The sequence below is a fragment of the Poecile atricapillus genome, chromosome 7, assembly GCF_030490865.1.
Source record: "Poecile atricapillus isolate bPoeAtr1 chromosome 7, bPoeAtr1.hap1, whole genome shotgun sequence".
NCBI classification, from domain to species: Eukaryota; Metazoa; Chordata; class Aves; order Passeriformes; family Paridae; genus Poecile; species Poecile atricapillus.
Genome location: NC_081255.1, coordinates 29,990,953 through 30,008,083, shown reverse-complemented (window position 1 = coordinate 30,008,083; position 17,131 = coordinate 29,990,953). Strand labels below are relative to the sequence as shown.

At 48.8% G+C, this 17,131-nt stretch overlaps 1 protein-coding gene across 1 annotated transcript in view; it reads left to right on the top strand.

Annotated features, from left to right (window-relative positions):
- PLPP3 (phospholipid phosphatase 3) overlaps positions 1-12,316 on the top strand; it is a 44,746-nt gene extending 32,430 nt beyond the window's left edge. The window contains exons 5-6 of the mRNA XM_058842406.1: positions 6,004-6,180; positions 10,464-12,316. Of these exons, the coding sequence (XP_058698389.1) occupies positions 6,004-6,180; positions 10,464-10,589 (303 nt within the window). The 3' untranslated portion in view covers positions 10,590-12,316. The remainder of the gene's footprint in view (positions 1-6,003; positions 6,181-10,463) is intronic.
- The last annotated feature ends 4,815 nt before the right edge of the window (positions 12,317-17,131 follow it).

The window sequence follows — 17,131 nt, the reverse complement described above, 5'->3', positions numbered from 1 at the left end:
AAAAACATGAAACATGAGCTTTTATCTGTGAGCAGTGCTCCCCCCATCCCTCACCCTCTGGAAAGATAAGTGACCACTGCTCCCTCCTGCCTTTTCAGCCTTGGATCCCCCTCCCTGTGAGCAACTCCTCGAACTGAATCACTGAGCTTTCCAGGCAGTTGTGGGCTGCATATTAAATTCCTTCTTTGTTTTCCTTCTTATTCTGTTCTTGGAAAACTTTTGAATTTCTTCAGTGAACGTTTTGGCTGCTTCCTCCCAGCTGTATCACAATAAAGAGCTGCCTCGGTGATGCTTCACAGGAGGCTCAGCCCATCGTAAAACTTTGTGAGCTGAGTTTGGAAGACATCACTCACATTTATTTCTGTCATTTATTTCTGGGAAGGTCTGTGGGCGCTCAGATAAGTCAGCCCTGAGATATTTTCCAGCCCAGCATCTGGGAACAGCAAGGAGTGCCAGTCCCTGTTAAGATCGTGATGGCTCTTCTACCAGGGCTTCACCTATTTTCTGCAGGTTGCTGGACAAACTTTATTTTTTCATGTGTTTTTCTGAAAATCCAGCACTTTTGGAGCAGGTGAGAAACAAATGGGAATACAGAGCTTGGGGGACTGATGGCAGAGACCCCAAAACTGCAGAGTGCGTTCCAGGTTCCCACAGGATGCACAGAAAACCTGCATGGCTCATTTTCCATTTTTGTTTTGCACCAATGCCTGCTGCCTGATGTTGTTTTTAACTCTGCAGCAGGCTTCAGAAGCGGTGTTTAGCTCGTGTGTGATGCTTCAGATGCCTCTGGTCTCTCTTTGCTGCCCTTCCCTGTCCCCACATGGGAGCACTTGAGCTGTCAGCACTCCCCAGACTTTGCCCCACACCCCCTGACCCAGGACAACAGGCTGCTCCACTTACCCCTCTCTGTAGAGGGGGAAATCCCTTTAAAATTATTTTATTTTTAATTTTTACCTTGTCCTAAAGCTGTGATGTGGCTGGTAGCAGACTCTGTCTGGCCAGCTGTCCAGTTGCCTTGTGCTTCAAGAAGTCAGGAAAAATTACATCAAGTATTTGGTGACAAATCGAAGGAAAAGGCAACTTGAGACAAGACAGGTGAGGCAACAATTTTAAGGCCCTCTTCCACCTAAATGATTCTGTGATTCCAGCTGGTCTAGCAGCACCCTGCTCTCCATCACTCCAGCTCCCTGGTCACTGCCAGAGCCTGACAGAGAAATCTCACAGCAAAAGAGAGGAAGGAAATCTGACACATTGGAGAGGCTGACAATATCAAAAAATAATCACAAGAAAAAAGAGATTATAGTAAGCCAGAGGGATTTTATTTGAGGCAAGATAAACTCTGCTGTCTTGCTCACCTCAAGGAATGAGTTGGGGTTTTGAAAGCCTGGTAGGAAGTGTGGCATCCACCATGCCAGTGCCTACAGGAGGTGTGTTTGGTGGATTTAATCCGGGAATCATCTCAATCAAGATAAGGCAGGTGCTCCCCTGTTCCTGGGAAGTGAGGGCAGGTTGCTGCCCACACTTTGGATACCAGGAGTGTGCCAGGAGCTGCTGCAGAGTTGGGGTATCCATGGGGCTGAGTGTGTCCTGCAGAGGCCTGGCAGATCAGCCGTGTCCCGAGCATGTTCCTGATTGAACAATACTTCATATTTTAAGGATAAGTCACTTCCCGTCTTTCCTGGCGTTCCCTGGCTTCACTCTCGGAGCCCATTCTGAATTAAAATGTTTTCGAGTTTGCTTCACCTGGTGGAGAGGGGTGCCAGAAGATTCCAGTCAGTCTATTAAAAGATCCATGGATTCCCACGCGTCCCTCAGGGCTTTGCCTGCAGCGTGGGGCTGCATTTGTGCAGATATTTGGTGAACACTGGACAAGTGACCACTGCTCCCCCATTTCCTGGCACTGCAGCACAGCCCTGTGCTATCCATGGGCTCCTAGCAGGAAAACACTGAGAGATGCCAAGCCCTGGAGGGCTTTGAGGGAAAAGTCTCAGGGAAAAGCACTTGCAATGCAGTAAAATCCCCTGGGATTTAGCTCTTCAGGGCTAAGTTTCTCGCAGCCTTCTTGTCACCAGGAATACTCAATTAACATCAGGCCTTTGTATAAAAAAATTTAAAAGGGGAAATAACTCTTGGGTAATCCTCTTTGTCCTAATTTTCCTTGCTTTGTTACTCCTTGGCTGAGTGAGCTGTAATATGTATTTATAGCAGGCTGAGGAAAGAGGGGGTATGGAACAGCTTATTCCATGCAGCCCCCTGGAGCTGACCCACACCTCTTTGTTTTGTTTCTGTGGATGTGGGGGTCTTTGCAGGGAGCAATGGATGCTTTCCACTCCCCTTCAGCATGTGAGACCATAATGCTGATTTATTTGCAGCATGGAAATTGCCTGAAATCACGCGAAGGGTGCAGAAAAGCTAAATTTGAATATCCAAAAAGCCGAATTAATATCCCTCAGCAACGTTGGCCCATTCTGGGTAAAATGCAAGCAAACCTTGTGCATTTAATATGTGTCAGTGGGTGAGGCAGAAGACTTCAGAATGGGTTGTGGTGTGTTCTGCAGATGTAAATGGAAAATGTGAATGGTGCTGGGTTGATGTGTCAGGGGGAGTGTGAGGCTTCTCCCTGCAGCTCCGTGCTGAGGGGTGGGGAAGGTGCCCTGGTACAGCTGAGCAGTGATGTGCCCTTGTGAAGGAACCTCTGTGGTGGTTGTGGACTTGGAGTTGAGTTTAGGGGTGACCTAAGGAAGAGAATAAAATGGAATTACATTGGAGGCCAAGGCTGAGCTGTGAACTGAGCTGCTGAGCTGATGGGCATATTTTTGATGGGGTGAGAGGGGGCTGGGCACTCAGCAAAGGGAAGAGGCAAACAGCATGTGCTGAGAGGTCTTTGCCCATCTCCTTTCCTTCCCTTCTGCCCAGCTTGGTGCTAAAACCCAAATTCTGCATTCCCCAGCCTCCAGCTGGCTTTGTCCAGCCAGGGCTGGGCATTACCCTGGGAAGAGTTTGGGCTGGAGAGGTTTTGGCCCTGTGGCACTTTGGGTCCCACTCTGCTTGCAGATGGGGCTGCAGAAGGAGGTCACTTGGGGCCAGCCAGCCAGGAGCAAGCCCAGCTGTTTCCCAGAAGGAAGCTTTAGGTGTGACCAAGGGATGCGGTTGATGGAGTCCAGCCCTGTGGTGCAGAGAGTGTGAAGGGGACGGGATTTCTGGAGAGCAGAAAGCCCAGGGAGGCTGGAGGTGATGCTCTGAGCCTGCCAGCTGCTGCTGGGACTGCTCAGAGGCTGTGTGTGGCTGTGGGCTGTCCCCACCAGCGCTGTGGAAGTCCCCTGGCACAGGAAGAGCGATGTGACGTCCCTCGAGCCATCTGTGGTAACTCAGCCTCTGCCAGGAGACGGCGGATGGCAGCTCCAAAAAACTCCCACTCTGTGGGATCCCATTTCACCCACCCTTGCTCCTGTTGGTGCTCCTGGTTTTCACTGCCCTGGGATGATCTGTGGTGGAAATAACCCCGGTTGTGGTCTTGCTCTTCCACCCCCTCCCGGGAAGGGCTCCATTCCAGCTCCACATTCCCATCCAAATCTGTCAGTCTGCAGCAGGCAGCATTTCAGATTTGCTCCCAGGAGGAAAAAAAAACAACAACAACAAAAAAAACCAAACAAAACAACAAAAAAAACCCAAACCACCTTCATAAGCAGATTTTCAGATAAATTTCTAGGAACTTCCCATTTCTTGGTAATAGCACTAATTCCTGCTTTAGGGAAATTCTGATCCTTTCAGCCTCCAAATTCTACTTTCACTTTTTGACCTTATCAGCTGGGTTTTACTTTCATACTGAGGGCAGGGGCAAAGTCTGGAGCACCCCAAGTCTTACCTTGAAAGTATTTAGGGGATCCTGGTGTTTGAGAGCAGCTGTTGTAACACTGCATGTTCATAAAATACCTGTGGAATATGAGGAGTGCTGTTATCCTCTCTTATTTTGTCCTTATGAATGGGGAATAAAAAGCAATTTTTCCATGGCTTTTATTGTGGCAGTAAAAGAAGCTCAGCTGAGATCCTCACACGGATGCTTCAGTGTCTGAGGGGCACCTGTTCAGGTGGGGTTTTGTCCTCCAAGATATAGAGGTGTGGGTGTGCTGGGGACACCCAGCACACCCCACACTGCTTTTTACCCGTTTTACAGAGCTAAAGATTGCACTTAAGGGACACAGTTCAGCCTTCAGCCCCAGAAGTGCCTATTTTATTGTGCCTTCAAACTTGCTGTTTGCTTTTTATTGCTAATTTTTAACTGATACTTTGCACTCTCACCTCTAGATTACTTTTTTAGTCCAGGCTTGTGGGGTGGGAAGATTTGAGATGTCCAGACCATGCAAAAGTGGCAAATGTCAGATTACCCAGCAGCAAGTTTCCTTCTTAAGGGATTTGGTAGAACTGAGGGTGATGCTTTTTTTGGAGCTTTTTTTTTTGCTGGCAGCAGCACGCTGGAACCTGAGTTTTGCACTGTCACCTGGGCTGAGTTGAGGCTCTTGAACATGAAAATAGAGTCCTAGACTGGTTTGGGATGGAAGGGACCACGGTGTGGGGTGTGGGTTGTGCTCTGTGGGGCTGTGGCTCTGTTCCCAGGCTCGGGCTGGTTTGCAGATATTTTCCCCAGAATCACCATGTGCATTAGCCAGCACCGAGCTGTCCTGGTGCTGCTCCCTTCCATGTTAATTGGCCAACAATCTGGATAATTTGGAGCATCTGCTCCATTCAGATGATGTGATGTTTCATTTCTTCTGAAGAGCCCAGTGTGTGTTCTTCCCAAAAAGGGGCAGATACAGCGTTCATGCAACAGCCAAACATACTAAATTGGCCAAAATGGATGCTTCCCCCTTATCAGCTTCCCAATTAGTTCTGCTTTCATAGGTCATTTTATGCTTTTATGTTGTCATTAAGTTATTTGTGGTTTCAGGGAGCCCAGTGAGAGCCTCATTCCCTTTCATATCGAGGCAGTGCAAGCTGCTCTGGGGGTGTAAAAGGGATCATAAATGGGGGAATAAACCCCTCTGATGTAGCAGAGCCCCTTGAAGGACGCTGGGTCTGACCCCAGACCCTTCATTTAGGAGCAGGCAGAGCAGAGCTGCGGGGCTGGGCTGCAGGAGCTGAGCAGCTCTCGCCTCTCATTTTCACACCCTTTGTGCCTCACTGCTCCCCAAGCCTGGAGGCTGCTCCTCCCTTCCCACAGCCTTCCTCCCTGCGCTCATCCCCGGCAGGAGCTGCTGTTTTCCTGCCCTCTCTTCCCGCCCAGCTTCCCGGTTCCCACAGGAACCGGCCGTGCCCACAGCCGGAGCGGAAACGGGCCCGAGATAGTCACGGCAGGCCTACAATGTCTGCTTGACATCACCCCAACGTCGTCTTTTTGGGGCTGAGCCGGGGCTTTGCTTGTCATTCCCACCCAGGGAGGGAATTCCCAGGCCATGGAGTGGGGCAGCTGCTCTCTGTTTCCCCGAAAACCCCGCGGCTCGGGCTGGGAAATGTGATGGGGGTGTTGGAGGGTGGCATTGTGCACATTGGTGGTGTTTGTGGCCGTGTCTGGGAGTTTTCAGGGTGGTTCTGAAGGTTTAGCATTCTGCATTGACTTTCTTTTCCTCTGAGAGATGGTATGAGTCCTAAATATCCCAGATTTGGGACCTTGTGTTGCATTAATAATGCCGGGGAGGGATTTCTGTACTCGGATGGTGTTGTGTGGAGGCTGAAGCAGAGATGGGGTGCAGGGGTCCCAATCCCCTGGTCCTGGCTCACTGAGGAAGGGCTGTGCCCATCCACCTCTGTCCTCATCCCCTCCGTGGGTTAAAAATCCCTCCAGAGGCCACATGGCTGCCATGAGCATCCTTCCTTTTAGCCACAGGGCCGTGGATGCCCCACAGCCACCCCCTCAGAGCAGTTGCTGCTGCGTTTCGGGCAAATTCACGCAAATTAACGCAACCTTTTTTTGTTTGTTTGTTTGTTTGCTTCCCTCTCTTGGCACAGTTCTATCTGCAGGCCAGATTCACGTGGAAGGGAGCCCGCCTGCTGCGTCCCCTGCTGCAGTTCACCCTCATCATGATGGCGTTTTACACCGGGCTGTCCCGCGTGTCGGACCACAAGCACCACCCCACCGACGTGCTGGCAGGCTTTGCACAGGGAGCCCTGGTGGCTTACTGCGTGGTGAGTGTGGGAAACAGGGCAGGAGCAGTGCTGTGGGAATAGCAGAGCCTCTGCAAGCTGCCAGTTCAGCTCAGGGGATCCCCTGTCACACCAGGCATGTGCTGAGAGGCACTGTGCTCCAAAGGCTTGGTGCAGGCAGCTTGGGGCAATGGAAAGGTCTTCAGTCAGGGGAGTATTTGCCTGTCCATCAGAAGCTTTGGCTTCTCCAGCTGTTCTCAGTTAGGCTTCTTAGCAAGGTTTTCCTCCAGGAGCTGAGCAGAGATTCTGGGGTGCTTGGGATTATGGCTCTTCCACACACACTCCATCCAAAAACTCATGTTATCCTGATGAGGAGAGGCTGTCTGATGCCTGATGGATTTCCACAGAGCAAAAGGGCTCGTGAGAAAGCGGCCAACAAAAGCTGTGCCCACTTCAGCTGCTGGGCTGGTTCTCGTGCCACTTGCTCTCCAAAGGGTGACCTGATTGCACAGCCCTGTGACTCGAAGTGACACACAAAGATGTTTTAATTTGGCAGGATGGGGGGCACCAGGTCAGGCAGCTGTCTCAGACAGACACAGAGGGGGCTGTGGTGGTTTCTGTGTCTGTGTGAACTCCTGAAAACAAGATTTTTACAGCTTACCACTTTTTATGGATTTTTTGGGGGTTTTTTAAAACTGTTCTAAAAGTAAATCAGCCTCGGGAACAAGGAGTTAAGTTCACCAATATTAAATTTTGCCGGGAGAGAAAATAGGTTATTTATGTACTTCCCACCCGTTGATAATATTCCAAAGCCAAAACAAAAATGTCATTGTTGGGAAGCTTTTATGGAGTATTATTAACTCTGTGAGCAGTAGCTGTTGGATTTTGCCATTGCCCGGTGCCCATGTCCCACGCAGGGCTGGCAGATCCCGAGGGGGAGGCAGGAGAAGTGTGTCTTTATGCTGGGAAGTGGGATAAGAGCCATGTGGAAGGGGAGTGGGGTGCAGGCAGTCCATCCCTGGATGGTTCCAGAAGGACAATAGCTCTCCGGATGCTTGGGATGGGTGTCCGGATGCTTCCTGGCTGGGACGAGCAGCAGGCCTGGCTGTCCCCTCCCAGCCCTCCGGCAGCTGGAAGCTGTGCTGGGAAGGGGAGGCTGTGGCAGGGCTGGGATTGCTTTCCTGTGTCATAGGAAGCAGCTGCCTGGAGTTTCCCAGGCAGGCTCGGGTTTGCCTGTGAGCCTGGGGCAGCCTGAGCTGCTCTCCCAGCCCGCTGGTGGAAGGGGTGGTTGTGTCCAAACGTTTTGCAGGAATGGCTCAGTAACCTGGAACATCTCAGGCTTCAGCTTAGCACTCAGGGCAGGGTTAGAACTCAGCCCTTGTCCCATTCCATCGGCCTGCAGAGAACCAGCAGCGTGCTGCTCTCCAGAACCTGGTGGGAGTCTTTGCCTGGTAGGGCCTGGCAGACTTTCCTACGTTTTGGGAGGTGGCAGCAAGGGACAAGAGGAAGAGTCATCCCAAAACCACCCTGGAGTTTGCACTGAAGGAGCAGTTTAGCAGCTTTCTGCTGAAATCCCTGTTATGTCCTGGGGGCTCTTTCCCAGCTCTCCTGCACAGGCTGCTCTGAAACAGAGGGAGAGACCTGGAAACTCATCACCTCCAGCCCTGGGTGCTCCCAGCCACCCCTTCCCCAGCAAAGCCTTCAGGGTCCACCCTGCTGATAGCCAAGGGCTGTAAAAACACCTCAGTTATCAGGCCATAATTTTCAGTAGAAACCAATTGTGGATTTCATCTCCGAAAGGCTGCCCGAGCTTAAACCCAGGTCGTGCTGCAGCAGACACGTTTGTCTTTCAGTGCCTGAAATAACAAGCAGAAGGCATTAATGTCAAGCACTTCCAGCTGATGAAACATTCAGGCTTGGACCCAGGGTGAAATACGACGAGGATTTCTCAAATAGAAATAGTTTCTATGCGCCTTGTAGGCAGCTTGCTGTGCCTTGTGTGGTTTATGTCTCATCTGAGGGAGAGGGAAAAGGGGAGATGTCAGAAGGACATGCTCCCAGTGTTGCTCTGGTTAGCTCAGAGGAGTTGTTTTAACCTCTCTCTGTGTATGATTAAAAATTGCTTCAATAGGATGAAAAGTAATAGGAATTGTTAGGTGGCAATGTGAGATATTGGCTTAAAATGCTCTCAGTCTTCTCCCATCAAGTTTTCTTTATGGGTGGAGAGCACCTTCTACAGGAAATGGAGCTAATCCAAGTGAAAAACTTAGCACGTTTATTAGTCTTTTTTTGTGTTAAACAGTTCAAGCATTAGGAGGATTTAGCACACTTTTAACCCCCAAAGATCACGTTTCATGATTCCTATAAATGTTTATATAACCTCCAGCCATGTTAAAGTGAAATACAGTTTAAAGAGAAATGAAACCTCTTAAGCAGTCTCTGAATGAAACCCTGAAAAGCAGCACAGTAAAAGTAAAAATATCCAGGATGACACTCTGCCATGACTCATTCCTGTTAAAAATAAGGACCAGACTCAAAGCAATCCCCAGATGCTTCTTGCACTCAGCAACCTCCTCCCATAAATTGATTTGTCATGGCTATCTTGGTGCAGAAGTTGGACACCTTTTTGATTGGATCCAGCTCTCAGAGGTGGACAAATGAGCAAGATGGCACCAGAAATGCACCAAACCAGACAAATGGGGGGTTTATAGCTATTAACAACCCAGAAGAAAACCAGTGCCAAAGCAGTTCAATGAGGTCTTACACTGGGATGCTGCAGCAAGGGGCCAGACTCCAGCTTGTGATCCTCGGGATCATCAGCTGGATGCTGTTATTTACCCAAACATACAAATGCTGCCATTTGGATGCCCTGTAAACAACTTTATCAGCTCTGTTATACAACCAAACAGCCAGACACCAGCACATGCATCAAGAAAAGAACTGCTTTGTACGCCAGCTCCTCCTCTGCTTTTCCACAAAGCAACACCAGCTCAGCTTCCTTCATCCTTGGCTGCAGTTGTAGGAGTAAATTGCTGCTTACAGCAGCTTTGCTGTCTGTCCAGCTTGAGCCTTATCTGCTCTGCTGATAGGGGCTTGCAAAAGTTATTTCCAAGGACAACCTGACCTGCTGCACAAGATTCTGGGTAGTTAGAAAATGTGGAGATGCAGGTAGGCCAAACCTTTGCTTTCTCCCTGCATTACCCAGCCTGGAAGTTGTAATCTAATATTATTTCTTTTGGCACCTTGGAATTATTTTTCACCCCTGATTTATCTGGGTGCTTAAGTGTTGTGTTTGAGTAGTGTGGGAGAAAAAACAAATGTAGTGCTGATTAGTACAGCCATGTGCTGCTCATCCTGGGATTTCAGCATGGCTTTAGTCCAGATTATTGGGGGTTTAAGGATTTCTGAGATGAACTGTCACATTTGGGCTGGCAGAGGCAGTAGGTGGCAGGATGGAAGTTTGGGGCTGTGGCACCAGGTGACAAAATGATGAATCCTTGCCACTTCTTGCTCCATCCAGAGGATCTGTGCTGTCTGACTCTTTTCCCTTCTGGCACAGGGCTGAGGTTTGGCAAGGGTGAAAGTGCCCTGGTCCTGGAAGGCTGATAAGCTTCGTGCTGCCGCTGCCAAAGGAGGATGTGGAAGTTTCCTCCCAGCACTTTGTTTCTTATTGTGTTGCTACCTTCCGAAATTGCCAGGCACTGGCTTTTTCACATCCGGGAGAGGGGTTACATCACGGGATATTTAGGAAGAAGGAGTCAGGAATAGCTCCTCCTCTCCTTAGCCTTTGGCTTCCACCAGACCCCAGCTCTGTCCTGGTGCCTTGGTGTGGCGTGAGGAGCATCGCTCACCATTGACTCACTGCTGATAGCTTTTAACACAGCTTTGACTTGAAAGCTTTTAGTTGCTTACCTGATGTCTGGCTGAATGAATTGTTTCACACCAACTCCATCCCTGAAACCACTCAGGATGAGTCAGGCCAGCCCTTTGGAGACCTTTGTTATTTTATGAGAGTGCAGGCTGTGGATCTGTTTCCTGGCTTTTCAACCAGTTCAGCAGAGGTCTGGGTGTTGCACTCGGTGATTACGCAGTGAGAAATTAAGTTGCCCTCTCATGGTTTTACAGTTTTGTGAGGTCTAAGCCTTTTTCTCTGCTGTACAGAAAGGTGGTAGCAGGTGCTTGGGATTTCACAGCTGTTACAGGCAGGCATTCAGAAAGTGCTATTTTTGCAGCTTAAAGATGTGTATATATATTCTGTAAACCAACTTCTCGAGCAAAGCATCTCCCACTGTGGCTAAGTTTGCCTTTTCCACTCATTCCTACAGGTGTTTTACGTCTCAGATCTCTTCAAGCCCAAGACAAAGACTTGCCTGCCTCCACCTCCCATCCGGAAGGAGATCCTTTCACCTGTGGACATCATTGAGAGGAATAACCATCACAACATGGTGTAGAACTCCGAGGAATCAGATGGGCGTCGTATCTTAAACTCTTTTTTTTTTTTTTTTTTTTGCGGAAAAAAAGTGACTGCTGACAGCAACTACCTGCTGCTCTCAAATCTCATCAGACAGTAGAATGTAGGGAGAGACTTTCTTGCCCAACCAGTAAAGTCTTACTCTGTGGTCTTTTCAACTTACGACATTTGGATGAAAGGGGTGGTGGTGGTCAACTAAGGCAAAGGCAACAATGAGAAAGGAAAAAATAAACCCCACACAACACAAAAAGCCGAAGAAACAAAGAGAGGTGCCGGAGTTCTGGATGTGCAATTGGTTTGAGTGTTCATGTTGTAGTGAACGCCAAATTGTTCCTAGCTCAATGAACACTAAAGGGTTTTTGGAAAGCTGGCCATCCTAGATTTTTTTTCTGATTACGAAGATTTCCAATGCCTGCAAGAAAAAAAAAAACCAACTCACGACAAAATTGTATAGCACTATGTATGACAACAGCACTGAGTCAAGATCTGGGGTTGGTTTGTAAGAGTTGTTTTTTTCTCTTTTTGGTCCTAGTTTATTTTTGCCTCCTCTCTTCCATACTGTGACTAAATTTAGAAGAAGCTTGCCCAGTCCAAGATCTCCGAAGGGTCTCTGTTCTCTCTGCTCACACTACACGCCTTTAACGAGCGGCCCCGAGACGCGCAGTGAGGCCGGAGAGCTCCTTCCTCCGTGCAGAGAAGCCACATTTCTTCCTCCCCGCCCGCTCCCTGCCGAGGGCTCACCCCACCCGAGCCCCCCTCAGTGAAAAGAGCATCCTCCACTTCCCAGCCATCCCCTTTTTCCCCCCCACAAAAATAAATCCCAGCAGGTTTTGTGTGCGCCCGCCCGCGGGAGCCGGCGGTTTGCGCCAGGGGAGCGGCGGCTCTGCCGAAAACTCGTTCGCACTACGACCCCGGGGCTGAGTCCCGGGGAAACTTTTATTCTGCAGTTTTGGGACGGGCTGCTGGGCGGCACGTCCTGGCCTGGGTGTCAGTCGGTTTGTGCATCCCCTCCTCTCCTCCTCCTCCTCCTCCTCCTCCTCCTCCCTGGGGCACCCCGGGGTGCGCCATGGCAGTACCAGGTCCTGTGCTCCGCTGGGTCACTCCGGTGGGAAACCAGCTGTGCCTCTCTAGGGTGTGATGATGAATTTTTCTTTTGCCCAGAAGCCACAGGCGCTTGGTTTGCAGCCCTTCCACGAAGCGCATTTGCAAAGGGATCCCGCAGAACACGCAGAACGGCCATTTGCACATCCTTCTCACAGAATCCGTCCTATCATTTCAACTTATAGCAAGCTATGATTTTTTTTTTTTTTTATATTATAAATATTATATAAATAATGTATAAAACCTTAAAAATTAACTATGTAAAATATTATTTCTGAAACAATTTTAGATATATCCACTATGACTATAAACTGTGTCCTGACCTGTGTTATTTACATTTTGCTGCTTAAAAAAGCATTGAATTAATTTTTTTATAGTCGACTAAAATATTGTAGTTCTGTGGTAGTAATATTTTAATGAAAATAACTACAATTAGAGACATTTGTATAAAAAAACATATTAAATTGTCTGTATTTTTGTAATGTTCCATTTTGTAAAGAGAAGAATATTCAAAGACTTTTGTAGAATACAAAATTGAAGTTTGTATCTGCGAAATTATTGCTGTATAAATGTGCTTTTTAAATAAAAGCTCATAACACAACTAAACATCCCGGTGCAAGCTGCATTCTGTCTTTGGTTTGCCCTTTCCTTGGCAGAAAAGGAGGGTCCTTGCCCAGTGGGACAGCTGGAAGTGTGATGTGGATGTTGGATGGCATTTTGGGATGTGATGGTACAGGATAAAAAGGACCAGATGCAATTTTTGATGGGAGTGATGAGGAGGTGCCACCAGCTCCTGCCTGGGGGCACTTATGGGTTTGCATTGATCTTTTCTTTTCTATGTCCAGTCTTAAAGCAAATCCCATTTTACTGAAGGCATGCCTTTTTCTTTAACAATCTTATAAGCTTTAAAGAAATATTATTGAAGTAGAATAAGGTCTGAAGGGCCACAGCCCAGCTGCTGGCTGTCCTGGACAGCCCCTGCCTAGGAGGGCTCCCAGCTATGCTCTGCACAAACCTTTCCCATGAAAAGCAGGCATTTGGCAGCTGAACCAAAACCTTGCAGCTTGCTGGGTTACAAATATAAGTGGAAGGGGAAAGAAGAAAAAAGAAAAAAAAATATCTCACAACAACATGTGCTAAGAGAGGCACATGTGCACAGCACACTGTTATGAGACAGCCTGGATCTTTTTATTGTTATTTTTTATTTTATTTTTTTTTATTATTGTTATTTTCCTCCTCCTACAGAGGCAAATGAACTTGTTGGTGGTGACACATGGTCAGAGCCGCGTTTCAACCACTCCTTGAGTGAACCACATCAGCGAGATAACACAGCACAGAAATAATATGCAAGAATGCATGACAGGAAGCAAATACCACATCAAACTGCAAAGAAAGAGCAGGTGGAAATTAAGCCAGCAGAACTGAGCTAGCACTTGCTATTATTATCCTAATTAGGAGTAAAATTTTATTACGCGTGGAAAAACTTCGTAAACCCGCACCTGTCCCGAATGCAAAGGGAGTTTTCATGGTGCCACGTGTGATCTGAGCCTGAGTGTTTGGGGGTTGAGTGTGTTGCAGAGGTGAGACTTCAGCTTCGGGGCACTGGCTGTGAGGACAGGCTCTTAGTCCCCAGTTTATCTCCAAAATGCAGTGCCTGGGTCTAAATAACCCCCACGGGAGAAGGAAACATTGCCCCGTCCGCCGTGGAGCCCTCCATGTGCAGAGCCAGCCCCAGTGCAGCAAGCACTGGGCTGAGAAAAGTGTTTGCTTGCATCTTAACCCCAGCTACTTGGAAAAAAACAGGAATACAGATGTCTGGGTGAAAGAGGAGGGCTTGGAGAAGGGTCAGAGGGAAGAGGCACAGGAGGCAATGAGAGCCCAGGGCAGGGCAGTGGGGCTGGCGAGTCACAGGATCTCCCTCAGGATGTGTGGGTCAGCCTGGAGAGAGGCAGAAAAGGCCGTGGATAAACCTATGGAAGGCAACAGGGTTGAACTCTGTAATTGGGGCTGTGCATCAGCAGTGCCAAGTCCTATTTGTGGCTGAGCCACGGTTGTTTCCTGCTCTGTTTCCTGCCCGCCTCTCCCGTGCTCTCCCATCCCATCCCATCCCATCCCATCCCATCCCATCCCATCCCATCCCATCCCATCCCATCCCAGGAGGGTAAGGACAGCTTTGCACAACACCTGGGTGGGTGCAACTTTGCTGGGGCTCACCCCTACTCGCTGCCTGGGGATTAAGAGAAGTGGTCATTTCTGGTGGCATGGGTGGAAAAAGGCAGGGTGCACAGAGACCTCTGGGCTAGCCAACCACAGAGGAATGTTCCAGTGCTACAGGAGGAATAAGGACTGATTTTAAAGGAGCATTTCACTGAAACCCCACAGAGAAGTGGAAGCCAAAGGGGCAGAGTTGTAGGTACCACAAACCACGAGTATGGTGACAGGATGTATCTACTGTCATTGCTTCCTGAGGGGCAGGAAGGAAGAGAAAATAAATAGGTGAAATAGAAAAAAAAAAACCCCGAACCCAAATCCGTATGAGCTCTGGGATCCTGAGGCCACCGCTTTCTGCAGTGCTGGAGCTTGCACCTTGCTCTGCTGTGCTGCTTGGTCCTTCCTGCAGAGATGCTGAGCAGCCAGGACACTTCGGGGTTTGTGCGCTGCCGCTCTCTGCAGCTCTCCTGAGGAGGCAGACGGGTGTACAAACCCAGATGCACTCATGCAAACAAGCCTTCTGTTGCTGGAGCCCGGGGCTGGGTGCTGGCTGTGGCCTTTAGTGCAAAGCCTGGGCTCTGCTGATGCTGATGCTAATCAGGGGCTGCGGAGCACCCAGCTGTCTGCCTTTGATGCTGGGGCCCGGCTGGCAGAGCCTCCTCTGCACAAGGGGACGTTCTGGTCAAACCTGTCTTTTTTTGCACAGAAACCGGTTGAACACGTTTTCAAAGGCAGGGATTCGTTGGTGCACCTGACAGCCATGGGAGCAGGTCTTTTGTTCCAGGGGAAGGGAGGTTTACGCAAGCCCCGGGTCCGGCCGTGTCTCGGTGCACCTAAACAGCCTCACTCAGCAAGAATGCCTTGGCAGCCTGCAGAGGCTGGAGCTGTTGTACTTCTGCTCAATGATTTTCGGATATGAAGCTCTCAATCAAGGGAGGGGGAGGGAGGAGATTCGCCCCACAAGCAGAGACCTGTTTTTCTCACACTCCGAGCCCGCCTTGTTTTGGGTGTCCGAAGGTTTCACCCAGCTCTTTGTAAAGCCGAAACCAGCGTTCATCCGTGGAGCCAGAGGATGTGTTGGGGGGAGGTCCTGCCGCACAGGAGGGCTGGTGTCAAGCCCACATCCATGGCTGGGGTGCAGCACAGCTGGCCCTGGAGCCAGCACCCCACTTCAGCTGCATTTTCTGCCCCCTGCCTTCATCCGCCGTTCTCCTCTCAAAAGGCAAGCGATTCCTCCCCTGTGTTTATCTTTTCCTCTGGATACCAGATCAGAGGTTCAGATTTTTAGGAATGAAGTGAATCACTTGGTCCTGGCCTCTGCAGCCATGGTTCCTACAGCTGCCCTCAGACAGGAGCTGCTGCCCATCTCCTCCAGACTTCCCCAGCCTTGTTCCCTGTGATGCTCCGGGCTCAGCCCTGACTGCTTGGATTCCCCAGCAAAGCTGAGCAGAAGTTGTCACCTTCACTGGAGGAAGCAGAAGGTAGAAAACAACCCCCTGTTGACTCAGCGAGGGGGGGGAAAAAAAAGACACACAAACAAACCCCAAAACCCAACAACTTTCAATTATCACCTTTGCACGCCACCCCCACTGGCACCAGCCGGCGCAGGAGTGCCTGCGTTAGCTTGTCTCGAGTTCCAATTTCCTCGGGGCACAGACTACACCTATGTGTGTGTTTGGGTAATAATGATCCGACTGGTTGTGATGAATCCACGCCTCATCCTATCTGTAGCTAGAAGGGAGCGAAGTCACCGGGAACATCTCCCGGTTTCCTTAGAAAGTCTCGTTCTGCGAGTTCCTGCCCTGCCGGAGCCGCCGAGTGCCACCGCGGCGGCACCTCGCAGGCACTGCTGCTTTTAATATATAGTGCTGTGGCCTCGTGGAGCGTTTCATCCTGGTCTTGAACCCAGAGAATAACCGTCTTGGCTTCTTTATTTATTTTATTTTATTTTTTTATTTCAAATTTCGCACCAGGTGACTCTCAGAGACGCGTCAAGCGCGAGGCTGCGCGGTAATTCAGCGCTGGTGGCGAAGGTTTGAGCACCTGCAGGGTCTGAAGGCATGAACTCAGCAGGGTTTGATCTGACTTCGTGCAGAGGGTTCATAACCAGCAGGAACAACAGGCTATTATTTAAGAAAAGCACCTTTTAGTGTTTCCACGTGTCAGCAGAAAGTTGAACAGAGCCACCAAAACACCAAACTGTCCACACACACACACACCCAAGGATGGGATGAATGGGAATTGCCGTGGATTCAGCTGGCTCCTGGAGTCTTTGAAATGATTCAAAATATACCAAAACTTGAAATAAAATGTGACTTCTCTTTCCCACCTGAAAAATGAAAAACTTGAAACAAAGCCATCAGTTCATTTTTACAGGAACTGGTGTGAAAAGCTGGGTTTTCCCACCACGCTTTGACATCTCCATTTCCAGGTGTGTGGTGTGAGTGTGTGTGAGCTGAGGTCAGCCTGAGATATAAATTAAATAAAGGAGCATTTAATTCTTGCTGGGCTGATCTTTCCCCTGGAGAAACACCATGAATGGAACAGAAAGAATGGTGCTGTTGCAATAAGCAGCTCAGAAAGGAAATAAAATGTTAAAAAGAGAATAAAATCTCAAAAAGAAACACTCTTTTTTATCCAAAGAAGAAAGGGAGCCAGATCTCCTGTGAGCACCATCCTTTCAAAGGGACCTGCCTTCCGCACAAGAGCGTAATTTGCTTATTTTCAAAGAAATTTTAGTGATGTTGAAGGCAAATTAATAACACGGCTCCAGCCTCCCAGGGCTTGTCTGAACAAGAAAAGTTGTTAATGTTTAATATGAGGTAAAATTTTAATCCATTTCATTAAACTGAGTAGATATTCTTAGTTCATTTTTAAGCAGGATTAGCCGTGTTTACCTCAAGTCAAGTAAGCACAAGTACAACCTCAACTGATATAAGCCTTGCTTAAATTAAAGGAAGAATAACTACCAAGTCTTAGGGGAGGGAGGGAAAAGCCCATTGAAGGTTTTATTTAAAACAAAAAAAAATGGGGGTTTATTTTTTTTCTTTACAAGGTATTTCTTTCAATGGGAAAACAATAAAACTCAGAAAAAGCCTATGAAAGTTTTGCTTGTAAATGATGAGACGACTGCAGCTGAAAAAACACTGCTCAGTTCAGGAGAAGGAATTCTTTTCAGCAGGGCCAGCCTAAGCATCCCCTTGAATGGAT